Source organism: Sceloporus undulatus, chromosome 6, assembly GCF_019175285.1.
Source record: "Sceloporus undulatus isolate JIND9_A2432 ecotype Alabama chromosome 6, SceUnd_v1.1, whole genome shotgun sequence".
In the NCBI taxonomy this organism is placed as follows: domain Eukaryota; kingdom Metazoa; phylum Chordata; class Lepidosauria; order Squamata; family Phrynosomatidae; genus Sceloporus; species Sceloporus undulatus.
In genome coordinates, this window is record NC_056527.1 from 35,660,644 (window position 1) to 35,677,290 (window position 16,647).

The 16,647-nt window shown below is 39.4% G+C and overlaps 1 protein-coding gene across 2 annotated transcripts in view; it reads left to right on the forward strand.

Moving 5' to 3' along the window:
* Window positions 1-16,647, forward strand: part of SCIN (scinderin) — a 155,093-nt gene that overhangs the window by 15,255 nt on the left and 123,191 nt on the right. For both annotated transcript variants that reach the window (XM_042473380.1, XM_042473381.1), the window contains exon 4: window positions 12,528-12,677. In XM_042473380.1, the coding sequence (XP_042329314.1) occupies window positions 12,528-12,677 (150 nt within the window). The remainder of the gene's footprint in view (window positions 1-12,527; window positions 12,678-16,647) is intronic.

A 16,647-nucleotide genomic window follows, 5' to 3' on the forward strand; every position in this document is an offset into this window, starting at 1 on the left:
GAAAAAGAAACCGAGAAACTTTTTTTAAAAAAAATGTTGTATATAAGGCAGAAATCATGTGTGAAGAGCAAGTGGATTTTCACAAGATGAGAATCAAAGCTGTTTTCATCCTTCTCTTGTTTACTTTCAACTCTGTGCACTCAAGAGATGTAACCTTTACTAAAACAATGACACAAGTTATGTTTAAGGATGTAGTATTCATTATCAGTTGCTATCATGGAACTCAGGCAGCATGCCAATGATTCAAACCATGAAAAACTAAGAATAAGCAGTCTATTGCCAAAGGCATCACGAGTTGCAGGAGCAAAATTTTGTAACCTGTGGCACCCAAAACAACAGAAAAAGAATGAACCATAAGTATCTGAGAAGAGTTGGCAAGCCATGCCATTTAGCGGACTTCCACCCTTTGCTATATTATGCAACCAAAACCAAACTGGAAAATTTAGAATGTGACTTCTCCTTTAGGCACAGCAGATTTGATTGGAAAGAATGTAAGGAAATAGAGTTTTAGGTCTAAATCCAGTAGCTACTAAACCCTCTGAATCCATTACTGGATGGTAGATCTCCACTTATACAAATCGCATGAAAGACTCCTGTGGGACTTTCAAGGCTAAGCAATTTTAGTTGGCTTAGCTTTTGTTAATTCCATCTCACTTCATCTGATACATCTGATAAAGTGAGATGGAGTCCACAAGAGCATATGCCAAATAAAATGTGTTAATCTTCAAAATTCTATGGGGCTCTTTGCTATTTATTGATGCAGTGTGTATCAAATGGTTTGAGTACTTAGCAAAAAGTACTCCATGGCTGCATCTTCACTGTAGAAAAAATCCAGTTTGACACCACTTCAGCTGTGATGGCTCAGTATTTAGCCTTCTCTGTCAGAAAATTATAAATAATTGAATACACAAAAACTGCCTCTAGAGCTCTCTCTGCACAAGCCAAAGAAAAAGTCCTTCCTCTGTTCCCACTGTGAGTAGTATTGACAACTCAGGGCCCAATCTCTGGTTTATGATGTGAGCTGTCTTTTACAGATGACATTTGGACAGTTTAGCATTGAATCTGAGCTATGCCCCCTTAAAGTGGTGTAAAATAACTCACAATTTGCTTCAGATCTTTCCAGAAGAGCCACAACTCTCCAGAATGACACTGGGTGTCTGTTTACAATGTTTCTTGCTGTGCCACCTGGCACCATCACTGCCACCACGAGTTACTTGTTCTGCCAGAACAAGGTGCTCAACCATGTGATTGCCAAGTGACACAGTGAGACATGCGTGCAAACAGCTGGCCAGTGTTGCAACTGAGTGCCCACGATATTGGAGGTGTGTCAGGCAGCTCCAGGGCCAGAATACTCTGGGTTACTCCTTGAGTATTCTGTCTCATGTGGATCCTGCTAAATGTTACAGATACTGGGGATGAGCACATACTTTAAGCTGAAAGTGTGAGTATTAGTATTTTGACTTCTTTCTCTGTCTCTTCATACATACATGTTTCTATTCTAGTCTTCAGCTTAATGTGTCATCCCTCCTTTTCCATATCTCAATGAGGACCTGCTATATAACCTATGTCATCCATCCTACAATTAGATGTTTTCCAGATGTGTTGGATCACAAGTCCCATCATTTGTCTGGAAATGGTGGGAGTTGTAGTCCAGTATCTCTTGAAGACAGACAGGCAGCCTATCTTAATTGTTTTGGCTGCTCATCTGCTGTGGTGCTGCTACCTGTCTTGTCATTCCGTTGTTCCCCACCTTTGATTCCCCCAGATACTTTGGATTTCAGTTCTCAGAAGCCCCAGCCAGCATGGCCAAACATCAAGGATTCTGGGGGTACAAGTCCAAAGCATGTGGAGGCTCAGCAACTGAAATATGTTGCCTCTAAGGGGCACATATCCAAGCAGAATAATTATAAGGCCCAAGAGGTGTGAACAACCTCTATCAGGACAATAATAAAATGGGCAAAGGAAGGTCTTCTTACAGTGGTCCCTGCTTTTCTCCTTTTTGTGCCTGTGGCAAGCAGCAAAGAAATAAAGCTACCTCTGGCCTGTTACAGACTGCCAAAATTAAGCTGCTTCGGGTCTCTTTGGAGGTATGCTGTTTAAATGATGTATGCACCCTAAGAATCCGGAAGCTGCACCAAAGCTGCACTCCAGTGCTTAGGAATGGAGTATGGTTTTGGCGCGACCTCCGGACTCTTAGGACCCCATGCATCATTTAAATAGCATACCTCCAAAGAGACCCGAAGCAGCTTTATTTTGGCAGTCTGTAACAGGCCACTATCTCCATTTACAGTGTATTTACACTGTCTCTTTTGAACATATTATGTATTATTTTCAGTACTGGTTAAAAACAAAAACATCCACATAAACCCTCTCCCCAACATAATATAGGACTAGGTCATACATTAAAAGATTTTGGTTCAAGCCTACACAGAAAAACTTATGATCACAATGGAAAATTTCACTTTGAACAGGATGTTACTCCAGAGTTCTGCATTTTGGAAAACAGAAGCTTATAATGGAAACCTTTTAGCCATGTGAGAGTAACCTTATCGCCCAAGTGTAGCTGTGATTTTATGCAAAGACATAGCTGTATCAAGATTTTCTAATTTTATAACTTACAGTTTTGAATTTTCTCCATCTGTTTGGAATATGCAACACACAAAGCAAGAACTGGGAATTAAAATGCTTTATGAAACAGTTACTCTGATGAATTTGGCAAACTTCTCTAGCCAATGCACATGGGTGTTGCTAAATAAGAAAATTTTGCTACAGTTCCTTTACATAACTGTTTGCATGAATCACAAATAATGGCATACAGATGAGCCAAGGAAAATACAAAACATATTCTTCTATTATCAAAGAGAGTGATTTATGCTTTAGAAAGAACTGGGATTTGCAAGCAAATATTGCAAATAGCATGCTTGTGTCTGGAATTCTAGAGAGCTAGTGTCCTCTTTTCTAGAGCACCCTGTTTCACTGCTTCTCTTGCTGTCTGATGCAGGAGACTGGCAATTTCCCCCCTGAAATGCCAAAGACTATTACCAAATATTTAACTATTGATAGTACAACTGCCCCCCCCCCCCCGAAACTCTCAACAGCCAATAGTTCATGGACTGGAACTCATTCACTTTCACTTTGAGTAGCACTTAACAGTTCTATCCCACCCACCCATAACAGTCAGTCAGCTGTCATTCTGTTCTAACTGTGCTTAGCTTGATCTGTTCTCATTTCCCTGTTTTATTCACTCTGAGGGTTTTTTGTTTTTTTTAAAAAAAAATCATACTGTTTAACTGTCCTGATTTGGCAGAGACAATCCTGATTTATCCTTTGTTGCCTACTTTTTCAAGCTGCCTTAAAAATGGCCCAGTTTCTATTCTTCTTACTTTCCCCATTTGTCCTCAGCATATTCCATTGCTGCAAACTGAAATTCAAAGTGCAAAAGTACTTTGCATGCAAATAGCAAAGCAGGGAGGAGAGAAGAGGAGAGTACAGAACCTTGCCCTTTCCTGAAAACCCAGGGCTTGTCTACACTGGCAAAGAAAGCCTATATTGACTTCATGGTTGCCATGAGCTGGGCACATGATGTTCTTGATGATTTCCAGAGAAGTAGCTGTGAATTTGCAGGGAATGTGATTCAGAAGACTTTAATCCAATGTATAAAATGCTACCTTTTAGCCCAAACCTTCTAAAAAATCCAAATTTTCCTATGTATGCCGGCACTCTGAGGTGGCTGCAGTATGGAGCTGGGGGCTGGAAGAGTTTTTGGTAGGTCGCTCTGATTGAGTTGGAAAGCCTGGTGTGTGCCACCATGTTTTTCAACCTCAGTATATGGTCAGTCATGTAATCAGTGGTGAGGGGCTAGTTTGGCCTATCCATTTCTTCCCCTCCCCCCGAGCGTCTCATTCATTTGTACTATTTTTATTCCCTGATCCTCCCCCCACCAGATCAGCATTGTGTTGTCTTTGTTTTTACTTCAGTGAATGGAGCACACAGATTCCACTTTTACCCCTGGCCCGATCATTTGCTTGCTCATTTGTGCATAGATCTGCAATGCATCTATGCAGGGGGAGGGAGTGTTTAGGAGCCCTGGTGACACAGTGGTTAAATGCCTGTACTGCAGCCGCTCACTCACAAACTACAAGGCTGTGAATTCAATACCAGCCAGAGCTCAATGTCGACTCAGGCTTTCATCCTTCCGAGGTCACTAAAATGAATACCCAACTTGATGGGGCAATTAGCTTACAGTTGTAAACTGCTTAGAGACTGCTTAGAGTGGTATGACACGGTATAGAAATGAAGCTGTTATTGTTATTGCTGTCTCTACATGAGCAAGCAAGTAAATGATGGAAAATGGAGAGAGAGAATACACTCACTGTATTCACTGAATCAAAAGTAAACATGACACCATTGATTGAGCATTGGGAGGAGGATTGGAGGGAGAAGAGTAAAAACAGTATGGCCCTTGGGTGGGAGGGAGGAAGAGAGAGGTGGTAGCCCAATCTAAATCCTTGTCACTGAACATGGCTGAACATTTTCATAAATAAAAGATAAAGTATGGTTTTATTTTTTATTTTTCTTGTCATGTGCATATGTGTGTCTGTACATTTAAAATTCCCTCCCTCACACACTGGGGCACCAAAGGCGAAGCATCGAACCAGAGTGCAAGGTGGTTTAGGTTGATGGGGAAACAATAACAGCTATTGGTTGATAGGTTGATGCATACTGGAAGGCAAAAAACTGCAGAGCAAAGTGAGTTGGCTGGGGGAAATGTGTGGTTGGTTGGGCTGATGTCACCTTGCTGTGTCTTTTAGTGTGAGTCATTGTGGAACAAGAAAATGTGATGTATGTCTGATGTTTTGTATAGACAGTGTAGATAAGCCCTCAGGCAAAAGCAAACTGCTGCAGCATCTCCTAGCTTGTGTGTTCTTCCTGATTAATAACTTTTGCCATCTTGACCACACTGTGATGTTGCTTGCGCATACATGTTTCAACGCCATCGGGCCCAGCCTCGGTTAAGAAAAAGAGCCCTACCTGCAGTCCATCTGCCTTGGTCCAGGCCTCAGAGGGAAAGAAGAATGCTGGACCTGATTCCCCCCCCCCCCCCCCCCCATTTCCTTCTCCTTTTGTGTCATGTCTTTTTAGATTGTAAGCCTGAGGGCAGGGAACCGTCTATTATCCCCTCTGTTGTAAGCCGCCTGGATTCCCAGTGATTGGGCAGCATATATATAAATCCTATCATCATCATCATCATCATCATCATCATCATCATCATCATCATCATCATCTATGAAATGGTGGCAGCTGTGAGATTTCTTTATGCCTCTGCAAACCTGGAGGTTTTGTTCAAAGGGTCCTGATCTTTCCACCTGTGTGTGATTCTGTGCTACATAAACATCTACACCCAGAGAATGAATTTGCTATTGTTATATCAGATTGTTCAATGAAAAGTTTCAAAAATCCAGATTTCTGTTCATTTACTATACTTTCTGGATGTCAGTGTGTGCTTCTTTCCTTTAAAAAAAAAACAAAACAAAAAAAAAACACACACACACACAAAACCCACAGCAGCTCCTAAATCAGAAATTGTCCTGATAACCCACATGTCTGTCACAACTTGTTCTGGAGTCTGGGGGTGCCGATCCTTTTTTAAAAAAAACCAATTAGGTCAATAAGGTATCCTCTCCCATGATATTAAGAGCCAGTAAAATGCTTAATAATGTATTAAAATATGCAATTATTAAATTATTAAATTATTTAGGCCTTCCCTGAATAACCCAACCCATCTTCCATGCACACAGACCATCACAGAGAACATCCAAACTGCTCATCCCCTTGTCTCTGACTGGCTTGATTGTTGATCATTGTAATTTTTTTAAATCCTTAATTCTTTTAATTCTTGGATTGTTTAATGATGTTGTATTTTAGTATGGATGCGGGGGGGGGGGAATTAACAAGATGTATTTTAATTGTATGTTGTATTTCATACTGTGTTTTACCTGATGTTGTAAACCGCCTCAATCCTATGGGGAGAGGCGGAATATAAATAAAATTTTATTATTATTATTTATTAAAGTAGGTATTAGTTTCTAGGCTAGGAAGGTGTTGATGTGTATTTTAATGAAACTCAAAATATTATCTAGAAAGGTAATAGACTAATTGAAAATTGGCTGAGGTGCAAACCTATGGGACTACCTGGGAATAGGACCCTTCACCTCATTGAATCTTACTGTCAAGGAATTATCATTGTTAAAATATTTATTTATGTCCCACCTTTTCCCCACTTTGGGACTCAAGGCACCTTGCAACACTTAAACAGGCATTGTTAAAAATTAACAGCATTTAAACGTTAAAAAGCCATTAAGCCATCATAAAAATGAAACCAGTCAAAACAAATTAAATCAACAAATAGAAGCCCAGCACATTATAGAAGGCCTGCTTCCCTTGAAATATCAATCCTGAAAGGCCTACAAAAATAAAAAGGTTTTTACCTGCTTGCAGAAAGATAGTAAGGAAGTTAGTAAGGCAATAATAATAATAATAATAATAATAATAATAATAATAATAATATACTTTATTTGTATACCGCTCTTCTGGAACGATAAAGCGGTTCACAGAGTCTTTAAAAACACACATCATAAAAACGCGCAACATAATGTATCTATACATTTAAATACCGATAAAAACCAAAGCAGCACATAAAACAAACACAAACATGGAATCTGTTGATCGCAGTTAGCCATTTCTATCAGAGGAAACATTCTCTATAAAGAGTCCGGAGGATATGCTAACTGGAAGAGGTAGGTCTTTAAAGCCTTTTTGAAGGCATCCAATGTAGAATTCATCCGAAGCTCTTCTGGAAGTTTATTCCAGTACATTAGTGTGGCCGATGTAAATGCTTTCTGGTGAGTTGCTGCCAATCTCACCTTAGGATGTACTAGTAAATTTTTCCCTGATGTTCTGAGAGTGCGGGGTGGACTATATGAGGAGAGGCGTTCCCTCCCTATGTGTGGGTTGCGTTTCAAAATCCAAAATGCATGTATGAAAAACGAAGCGTCATTAAACGCTGGACCCTTCTTGTTACTAAGTATGCATCAGATTTCACTGGAAGACTACGGTCTATGCATATTTACTAAGGAGTAAATCTTATTGGACTAGGTGCAAGTTACTTTTCAATAAACATGCACAGAACTGAGTTTTGCTAAAATTAACCAGTTGAGCTCCATTAATTTTTAATGCTCTTCAGTGAACCCTATGTGGTCATTGCAAGGTTTGGAGTGAATAAAATGAGTGAACATAGCTTACTAGGTGATGGAAGAGAAGTGGAAGACAAGGAAGGAAGGTGATGGGAGGCATTGGAAGTTGTTTATGTTGTTGTTATACTGCCTTGTCTACATACTTCTTGTTTACCCAAAATATTTTGGTCTTGTTATTTGTAAAAACAAGCCCTGTTCCTATTTTAGAAAGAGATCTGAAATTTCACTATTTGTAAAACAAATACTGTACCACAATGGATCAGATTTGAGTACACAGAGAAATACTACCAAGACCTTGGGCCAAAAAGAGAAGCGTATGAATGGTTATGTTTTGAAGTAGTCTAGCCATAATAGAATATTGCTACACTGGGATCATTCCCAGTTGTACCTGGAGAAACCAGGGACTAAATTTGGAATTGCCCCCCACATGCCAAGTATGCAAGGCCCATCAGTATTTTTGTCACATTTTAACAGGAGGGAAAACCCCTCTTATCCCAAATGGTAAGGCACTTTGCTTCCAGTCCTGAGGTGCTCCTTGTCCTTGATTCACATCTGTCTCCAGCCTTGCATCCTTCTTCAGCCTTGCAAATTACATTACTTGTGTTGTAGCTCCAAAACAGTTGGATTTTGGAGCATGTTGGATTTCATAAGGGAGACTCAACAAGTAAATAAATTTAAAACCAGAATGGATAATGTTTTGGTTTTTTGTCCAGAAAAAAGTCATTTTTATAGAATGTGTAAAAAACAAGTCTAAAAGGTTTGCCTTCAAAAATACAGTAAGCCCTTGGTATCTGCCAGGATCCATTCCAGACCTCCCCCCTGCCCTTATGGATATCAAAATCTTCAGATGCTCAAGTTTCAAAATCTGTGCTAGTATTAGGGACAGTGGGATTTTTATGGCAGTGTGTGCATGTAGCTGCACCACCATTATGGACAGCCCACGTTGTTCCCAATGACCACACAGATGCGTGCATGCCTGGCCACTGGGGGCTATCTGTAATGGTGGTGTGGCCACCTGCATGCACCACCATTGGGGACAATGCAGGCTTGCCATCTGTGGATACTCAAATCTGCAGATGACAAGTCTGTGGATACTGAGGGTTGACTGTCTCAGAACTAATTTAAAGCATTATTTCTAGAAACGTATGGAAATATAATAATTTCCATTTCTATACTTGTACTGGTTTTTGAAATGCTATAGAAACATATTAGTATCATGTGCAGGTACTAAGATGGGACCCTGCTTGCCCAGGTAGCTTATAGTTCAACATTTCTGTAAGTTCAGAGATCCCTCTCCTAAAACTGTGAGTAGGGGTACTATAGGGCTTTCAGATATTCCATTTAAATAAAACTATTAAGAATCATGTTACAATTCCCAATTGAAATCCATTCATATTAGCCAAAAATACAGCTTTTCTGTGTATGCATATACTGTGCAATTTGAGTGACACTTCAGGAATATGTATTAGAATTCAAAGTTGAAGTGAAACTATTTCAGTCTAGAAAGTCACAGTGGGCTTTTGTCTTGCACTTCTTTCATTTCCAACCAGGAAACACTATTTATGTGTCTCTCCTTTGGGTATATGCTCAGGATGCATGATTGGCCATGAAGTCTAGCCAAAGAACAAGATGTTTCGAATTGGAGATAAATTTAGGCAAAGTGCATAAAGTTGGAACTGCAGTTCTGTTGCTCATTTATTCCACCTTCCAGGTTTTTCTGCTTTAATACTAAACTACATATGCTCATTTCACAGATGTTTACTCAAACCATCCACAGCTTGTTTTGGAATGATATCATCAATTTCCAAACAAGTTCATTTAGAGATAGGTTTCCAGGTTGATGTACAATTAGAAGAATAAGGGGAAATACAGGCCGGCACTTTGTGCCAGCCTGTGGGTGGAGTCATGGTGCTGTGACTCCATCCCCATCACACCATGATGCCGTGCACACATTTACACTCTGTGTGGCATCATAGCACGACTCACATGCAGTGCCCAAATAGCACAGCGTGGAAGAGGCGTCATCATGCCACCCCATCATGGCTACGATGCTTTTTCCAGGAAGCAAAAAAGAACCTCATTTTCGGTGCTTCATTTTACTCCCTGCAGAGGCCACATCGTGTGGTTGCTGCGGCTTCAATCCAGGGCAAAAAGGGGCCACATCTCAACGCCCATCTGTATAGCCCCTAAAACACAGTAATGTGATTAAAGTGTAAGTGCAATAAAGGGTAATTGCATTAAATAACAAAGAAGTTAACTGAGCAACAAATAAAAATTAGTTATGAAGACTGAAGTTTGGAGGCACCATTTTAGAAGAGCCACTCCCCTCTCAGATTCACAGAATGCACATTTGCACCAGGAAAATTAGTGTTATTTCTTTCAAAGCTGTCATTCTCTCTGTCTCAAAATTTCTGCAAATTCAATTGACTGAAGACTTATGAACGGAGGTTTCTTTAATTGGATGAAAGCTCTGCTTCAAACTAGTAGGTGTAGAATACAGTCTTCTTTGCATATGTGCCCTGTTTATGAAACTGTTGTTTGATTTTTATTTTCATTGGACCTGCCTCATCCCTAAGGAGCTGAGCAGATGGAGAGGAATGTGGATTACTTCCCTTGTCCTGTACACTGTCATCCCACTGAATACCCCATATGACTGGCCATGTGACCAGTTGCACAAATGACACACCACCATTGGTGCACCCATTGACACATTGGCAATGCACAGTCATGGAGGCTCCCCTCCCACCTGTCACCCCATCGTCCCCAGTCGGACGCCAGTTTGTGTGTTTTTATTACACCCATTGCATTATTGGCGACCTGCTGTGTTGGTCACGATTTCATTTCATGAGGTGTGTGATGGCTCACTGGTATGATGGATTGATGGTGCATCTGGCTCATCATGTGCCTGTATGCTCAACAAAAGAAAAACACTGTATGACAAGCAATGGTACTAGCAGGTGCCTCTTATTGGGCCCATGGCTTATGCTCTAGGCAGCATCTGTAAGCTACCTGGGCATAAATTTTATTATTATTAAATTAATAAATTCTATTATTATTCTCCCTGGAAATGCCATCGTAGTTTATTGTTTTGTTTTGTTTTACTTGTTTTGATTTGTTTTGTTCTGGTTTGTTTTTGTCTTGTAATGTGTATGTGTTAATGTTGTTTAATCTGTTGGTTTTAATTATAATTGATTTAATATTTTTTTAAGGGGGGGATTTTGATGTATAATGTATTTTATTTTATTGCTGTTAGCCGCCCCGATTGACCTCAAAGGGGCGGGATATAAATAAATTTTATTATTATTATTATTATTATTATTATTATTATTATTCACTCGTGTTGTGCTGTTTATATGCCAATGTGATAATGTGCACTTTCTGTGTTAGACCAGAGCAAAGAGGCATTTTTTTGCGCCAGCTTTTATTTTATTTTTGCGACAGAGTGCAGTGTGATCCCAGTTTCCCCCCATTTTGGTTTCACATGTCATGTAAAATGGCTGAAGATTGAATTGGGGTGAAACTGCTTTCTTTTGTCTGTGTGGGTTCCCCCCAAAATTTTGTGTGTGTGTGTGTGTGTTTCCCCCAAAGAATTGCAGATTCCATTTATTGAGAAAAGCTCCTGGTTAAAAGCATTTTAATTGTACATGCAAATTTCTTGTTTTTTGTTGAGAATAACTTCTGCACAAAATGATTAAATACCTAATTCTTTTTCTGGCTATTTTGGTGCCAGAGTTGGTTAAAGGCTTTCCTAGTTTAAGTAGTTAGGGCACTTACTGATTTTTGAACTGATTACCAATATCAGTCATGATTCATCATAGCTTATAGGTAGATACTTTGTTCCCAGCTATCAATTTTAGTTCTGCAGACTTCCATTAAATACAGTGTGAATAATAATAATAATAATAATAATAATAATAATAATAATAATAATAAATGTTGACACTTCATAGTATTCTGTCTACATTATTTAATACACCCATTTCCTAAAAGCTCTCAAAAATGAGAAAATTGGACACATTTCCTGATATTTCTTAAAAACAGTTACTAGATATTCTTTTGTTACACAAAAGTATTCCCTTATTGTAGATTGAGGAAACAACAAGAGAATGTACTTTTTATTTTATTTATATTTGAATGCAAAGCCTTGGCTTTCTTCCTAATGAGACTGTTTCGTCTAGGACTTTCAGGGGGCGGGGAGAGAAAAAGCAACTGAGGAGAAATTATTTCCAAATCTTCTGTCTTGTTGTTCATTGTTTATTTAACATGATGTCATCTTTAAATGTATGTGGTATGAAACCAATGTAACTTTCATTATGACTTCTCACTGTTCATTTGTTCATACTGTAATTAACATGGAGAAATTATCATCCTTCTCTTAAATTATATATGCTGTTCTGGATTTGTAGTTTATAATCTTTTTCTGCAGTTATCATGTTGTCATACTACTTTTGTTTCAAAGCACTTTTTGAAAATTTATTTTTACTTGCTAGACTTAAAAGCCAGTATGTGAACAGCCTACTTCTATATTTCTTGGAATCCTGTTACTAGACGTTTGAGGCTCCAGCCATTAAAATACTAGACTGGTCTGTCTAGCTAAATAGTTCAAATAAGAAAGCTTATCCTCTGTTCTTTGTAAAGCGGCATGTACCTAGATGATGCTAAGAAAACCCAGAACAAATGCATAAACAAACGAATAGTTATATTAATAATTTTTTCTGCATATTTTTATTAACTAAACTAAAGTAACTTGTAGAAATTAGAATTTGAGAATTTTTTTTGGCTTCCAAGAGGCATTAAAACCAAGATCTGCTTGTTTATGTGCTTGGAATGGAACACTAATGCAATAAATGGAGTACATCAATGTACTGTACATGAAGAAGAACACATACAGATGCCTGTTTTTTCTTTCATTCAAAAGAACGATGAAGCCTTAAGTGGTGTGTTAAAGTGTTCCAGATTTAAAAACAGAGTTAATGAAAATATTTTTAAAAAACCATTGTATTAAGGTACTTGAGTATAGTTCTCAAACTAGAGGGATTACTGTGGAATATGTTAGTAGGAAATATTGCATGATTTCAACTCTTTTCTAGATCAAGCATATGTTTGTAGTGACTGTTCTCCTGAGAACCATTTTTGTATAACAAAAAAAAGTGGTGTCAGAATGGTTACCATTTTTTAATAAGTTGTTAAGTTTAGATCCTTAGATGTTATACACTTTCCACAGAGCTTCTTGTGTTAATCCTATTAAACATATAAGTCTTTATTTTGTTCTAGGATATATACCAGTGGTGTGGCTCTACATGCAATAAATATGAGCGCTTGAAAGCTACTCAGGTAGCTATAGGCATTCGGGACAATGAGCGGAATGGAAGAGCTCAGTTGATTGTTGTGGATGAAGGAAGTGAGCCAAAAGAACTCCTAAAGGTATTGTACATTCACTTGCTTTTGAAACAGCTGTTACCTGCACTGCTTATCTTGCCAGCCCAGCAACTACACTGGTGCCTCGGGATACGAAATGATCGGGTTACGAAATTTCCGGGATACGAAAAAGTTGGATTGGCAAAAACTGTTTCGGGTTACGAAATATTTTTCGGGTTACGAAATTCATTTCGGCGCGAAATTCAAATGCTGCAAAGTGCAGCTATAGGCTTTCCAGTGCTAACGGAAAGCCTTTTCGGGTTACGAAATTTTCGGGTTACGAAAGGAATGGCGGAACGAATTAATTTCGTAACCCGAGGCACCAGTGTATTTTGCTTCAGATCTGTTACATGGATTACTAGTGTAATAGAAGTCTTACATGCAGAAGGCCCCATGTTCAATATTTCATATCTCCAAGTAGGGCTAGGAAAGACCTCTGTTTGAAATTGTGGTGAGCTGCTGCAAATAATATTGTTCCTGATGGGCCAATATAAGGAACTGTCCTCTGTCTTATAGAAGAGCTTCAAGAAAGGGCTGTAGTTAATTATGCAGAGTACCTTTTTGGATGCATATGGTCTCAAGTTCAGTTGTTGGCATCCCCAGTGGCAGGGCAGGGAAACACAAGCTACAGCTATTTAATGTATGCAATAATGAAATAAATTAAGCACGAACAAGTTGTAATCCTCTAGATTTTTTGGACTGTTGTCTCTATTAGCCCTATCCAGTTTTGAGGTGTGATGGTCTCTGCAGTCCAACATTTGGAGAGCCACAGATGACTGACTCTTTACCTAAGTGGACCTTGCTCAAACTCAGTATAAGGCTACTAAGTAGTGTTGTTACTTAGAGCACACTAGAAAGTGGAGAAAGAGAATGAGGTTTATTTTCTCTAGAAAACAAATAACCCAAGGAGTTTACATCTCCAGACTCGTTTGAAGAAAATGCATGACCATTACACTGGTATGGCAGTTTGTATGTTTGCCTTTAGGGTTTGCTGAATTGTTGAACAGTAGGCCAGTGATCACATTTCTGTGTCAACAGAATTTGTATGAATTGTTACAAGATGATAGAGGAAACTGCCTAGTCCTCAAAAGAGATTAAATAAGTCATTCTTTATGCAAAGGAGTCTTTTGGAACAATGTTCTGGCATAGTGCTAATCCTGTTTTGCTAGTTAAGGGAAATGGTTGACCTTTTATGAGAAGAAACCATTTTTTTAATTAGAGCTATTTGGGTCATGATACTTCCGTCGATGAGCTGTAAGAAGAAGGAACAGCAGAAGCACAACTGGGAACTACACATAGGCTGATGAAGACCCTTCATCGACCAGTTAGTTTAGGGTGGAAGTGTGCATCAGACTGTTGCACCCATGCTTCTTGCTCATTTACCAGGCACCTGATGGTCACAGGGCTACAGCTGATTTAGTTTGGGTGTACATGTGCCTTCAAGTTGCCTGTTGACTTATACTGACCCAGTGAATTTCATAGCCAAAGAATACTCAGAGGTGGTTTTGCCACTTCCTTTTTCTGAAATATAGTCTACAGAACTTGGCATTCATTGACAGTCTCCCATTCAAGTACTAATGAGAGCTAATGCTGTTTAGCTTCCAAGATAGGGTCTTGTGCCTTTAGGGTATTAGTTTGGGTACCACATTTTAAAAGATTTGGAGGCAGCTTGGGACATGGGTAGTATGCCAGAGGGTTTTAGAAGTTGCATGCTGGAGATTAAAAGCCTACCCCACATGCTATTGATACTGAATTTCCTCATTTCCACCTAGTTCTTCCTCTTGATGCCATTGCCATTGACTGCTGCTGGCTTCCTGGTAAGAGGAGAGAATTTAGAGGAACTGTCCAAGGTTGTGGACCCGTTTTGGGGATGGCATTTTGGACAGCTCCTTTAAATTTCAGAATAAAACAGGAAATAGATTCACCCACTGACCTGGAAGCCAGTATCAGAAGAAGGGATATATGTGTTGGGGGAGTGGAGGAAAGGCTGCCCATTCTTTCTCTTACTGATCCTCATAGGACTCACTCTTTCCTTACTGGGAAGCTTCCGTGATTTGGGTTTGCGTTTTGCTTTTAAACTAGTTGCTAGCGGGGGGGGGGGGGAATGCATGCCTTCATTTTTCACTTCAGATTACATCCTCTTTTTTTGCAGCTGTACCCCTTAAGTCAAGAGTTGACAACTGTCAAGGGCACATCCTCCCAGGGACCTTGGACATAGGTGCACAGAGGGCCACAACATGCCCTCTTGGGGGTATGGGGAGCTTTTGTATCATGCCTTTGGCCTTCCCTAGATGATTTAAAGCCCAGGAGAGGTCTTCTTTTACAACAGAGGTTGACCTGGAAGTCACTTCTGGGTTATTTTCATCATTTTAGAAAGGTCTCTCCTGGGCCTAAAATGGTAAAGCCCCTCCCCAAAGTGGCAGAAATTGCCCCCTTGAGCATTTTGGGAGCATGTTTGGGGTCAACCCTACCTTAAATTATTATTGAGAAGCAATTTGCAGATGACAGGGGATGCAGCCATGTATGGAAGCCCAGACAGCTGGAATGGAAACCTGTCAGAACAAGATTTGGTCTTAGGGCTTAAAGTTCTCCATTCCTGGCCTCCAGTGAATAAACATTTGTACTGGTCATTTGTCTTCATTGTTGTTGTTACTGTGTGCCTTGAAGTTGTTTCCAACTCATGGCAACCCTAAGGTGAAACTATCATGCAGTTTTTCTTGGCAAGATTTGTTCAGAGGAGGTTTTGCCCTTGCCTTCTTTTGAAGCTGAGAAAGTGTATTTGCCTAAATTCAGTCAGTAGGTGTCCATGCCAAGTGAGAGTTTGAACCCTGGTCTCTCTCAGAGTCTATGGCTACTATCATATGGAGGCTTACCGTGGGTAAAACATTCCTGAAGTGTTCCTAAAGAGCAAAAATGTTATAGCCCATTGCACTTCTAAATCGTCATTGAGGCATCCTGCTTCTCTCCCATTGTCAAAGCATTCGTGGAGCAGCCATTTCTTCAATAACGGAAGTTCCCATTATTGAAGAAATGGCTGCTCCACAAATACTTTGTCAACGGGAGAGAAGTGGGATGCCTCAGTGGCAATTTAGAAGTGCGATGGGCTATCACACCTTCATGCTTCAGGAACGTTCTACCAACATTTTAGCGTTTTAGTCACCTCCATGTTATAATCCCCATAGGTCAGCACTTAAACCACTACACCACATGGGCTCTTTAGAACTACTCTCATAGTGTTATGTACTAGCCCTTGTATCTATCCCCACTTATATAATTTTTGGGAAAATAATAATTTTAGGATTTTTTAAAAAATGATTTTTTTTCCTGGTTAGTCTACCAGCTACAGAATGATAGACTGATGGAGAAGGGTATATTTCTCATTAAGTCTTAAGTTATATGCAGACACACAAACATACATGTTGCGTTTTAAAAAAAATATTACTGCTTGTGGTCTAGTGTATATGTTATAATGTATTTCTAATTATTATACCTGTAATAGGTTTTATAAATAGGTATAATGAATTTCTAACTATACTGTAAAATGACATTATCTCTTTGCTCCATAATGGTTTGAAATGTTAGCTGGGTTTTCCCCCCACTAGCTTCACGGTGGAATGTGAAGGAAACCTTTGTTCTTGATGTTTATGGCTGTGGTTTGCTGTGCTGATTGTGGCTAATAATAAAGCATGAGAGATATTGTACCTTCCAGCATATTTGTCACTCATGGATTAATTGATGTCTAAGTTAAGTCATGGGAGAAGAACAATACTGCCACAACTGAGTCTTGTGAGTAGCTTTAGCTGAACAAAGAAAACCCTTTCTCTGTTCTAGAAACCAGTTTCTCTTACCTTTGGATCATTCTGTGTGATTGGAAGGGCTGCTAGCACAACACAGGAGAGGAGCAGCACCAGCAGTGGCTGGAAACTTTCATGTCACTAGGGCGATTGATCTTCTGAACATCAAAGGAACTCTTCAA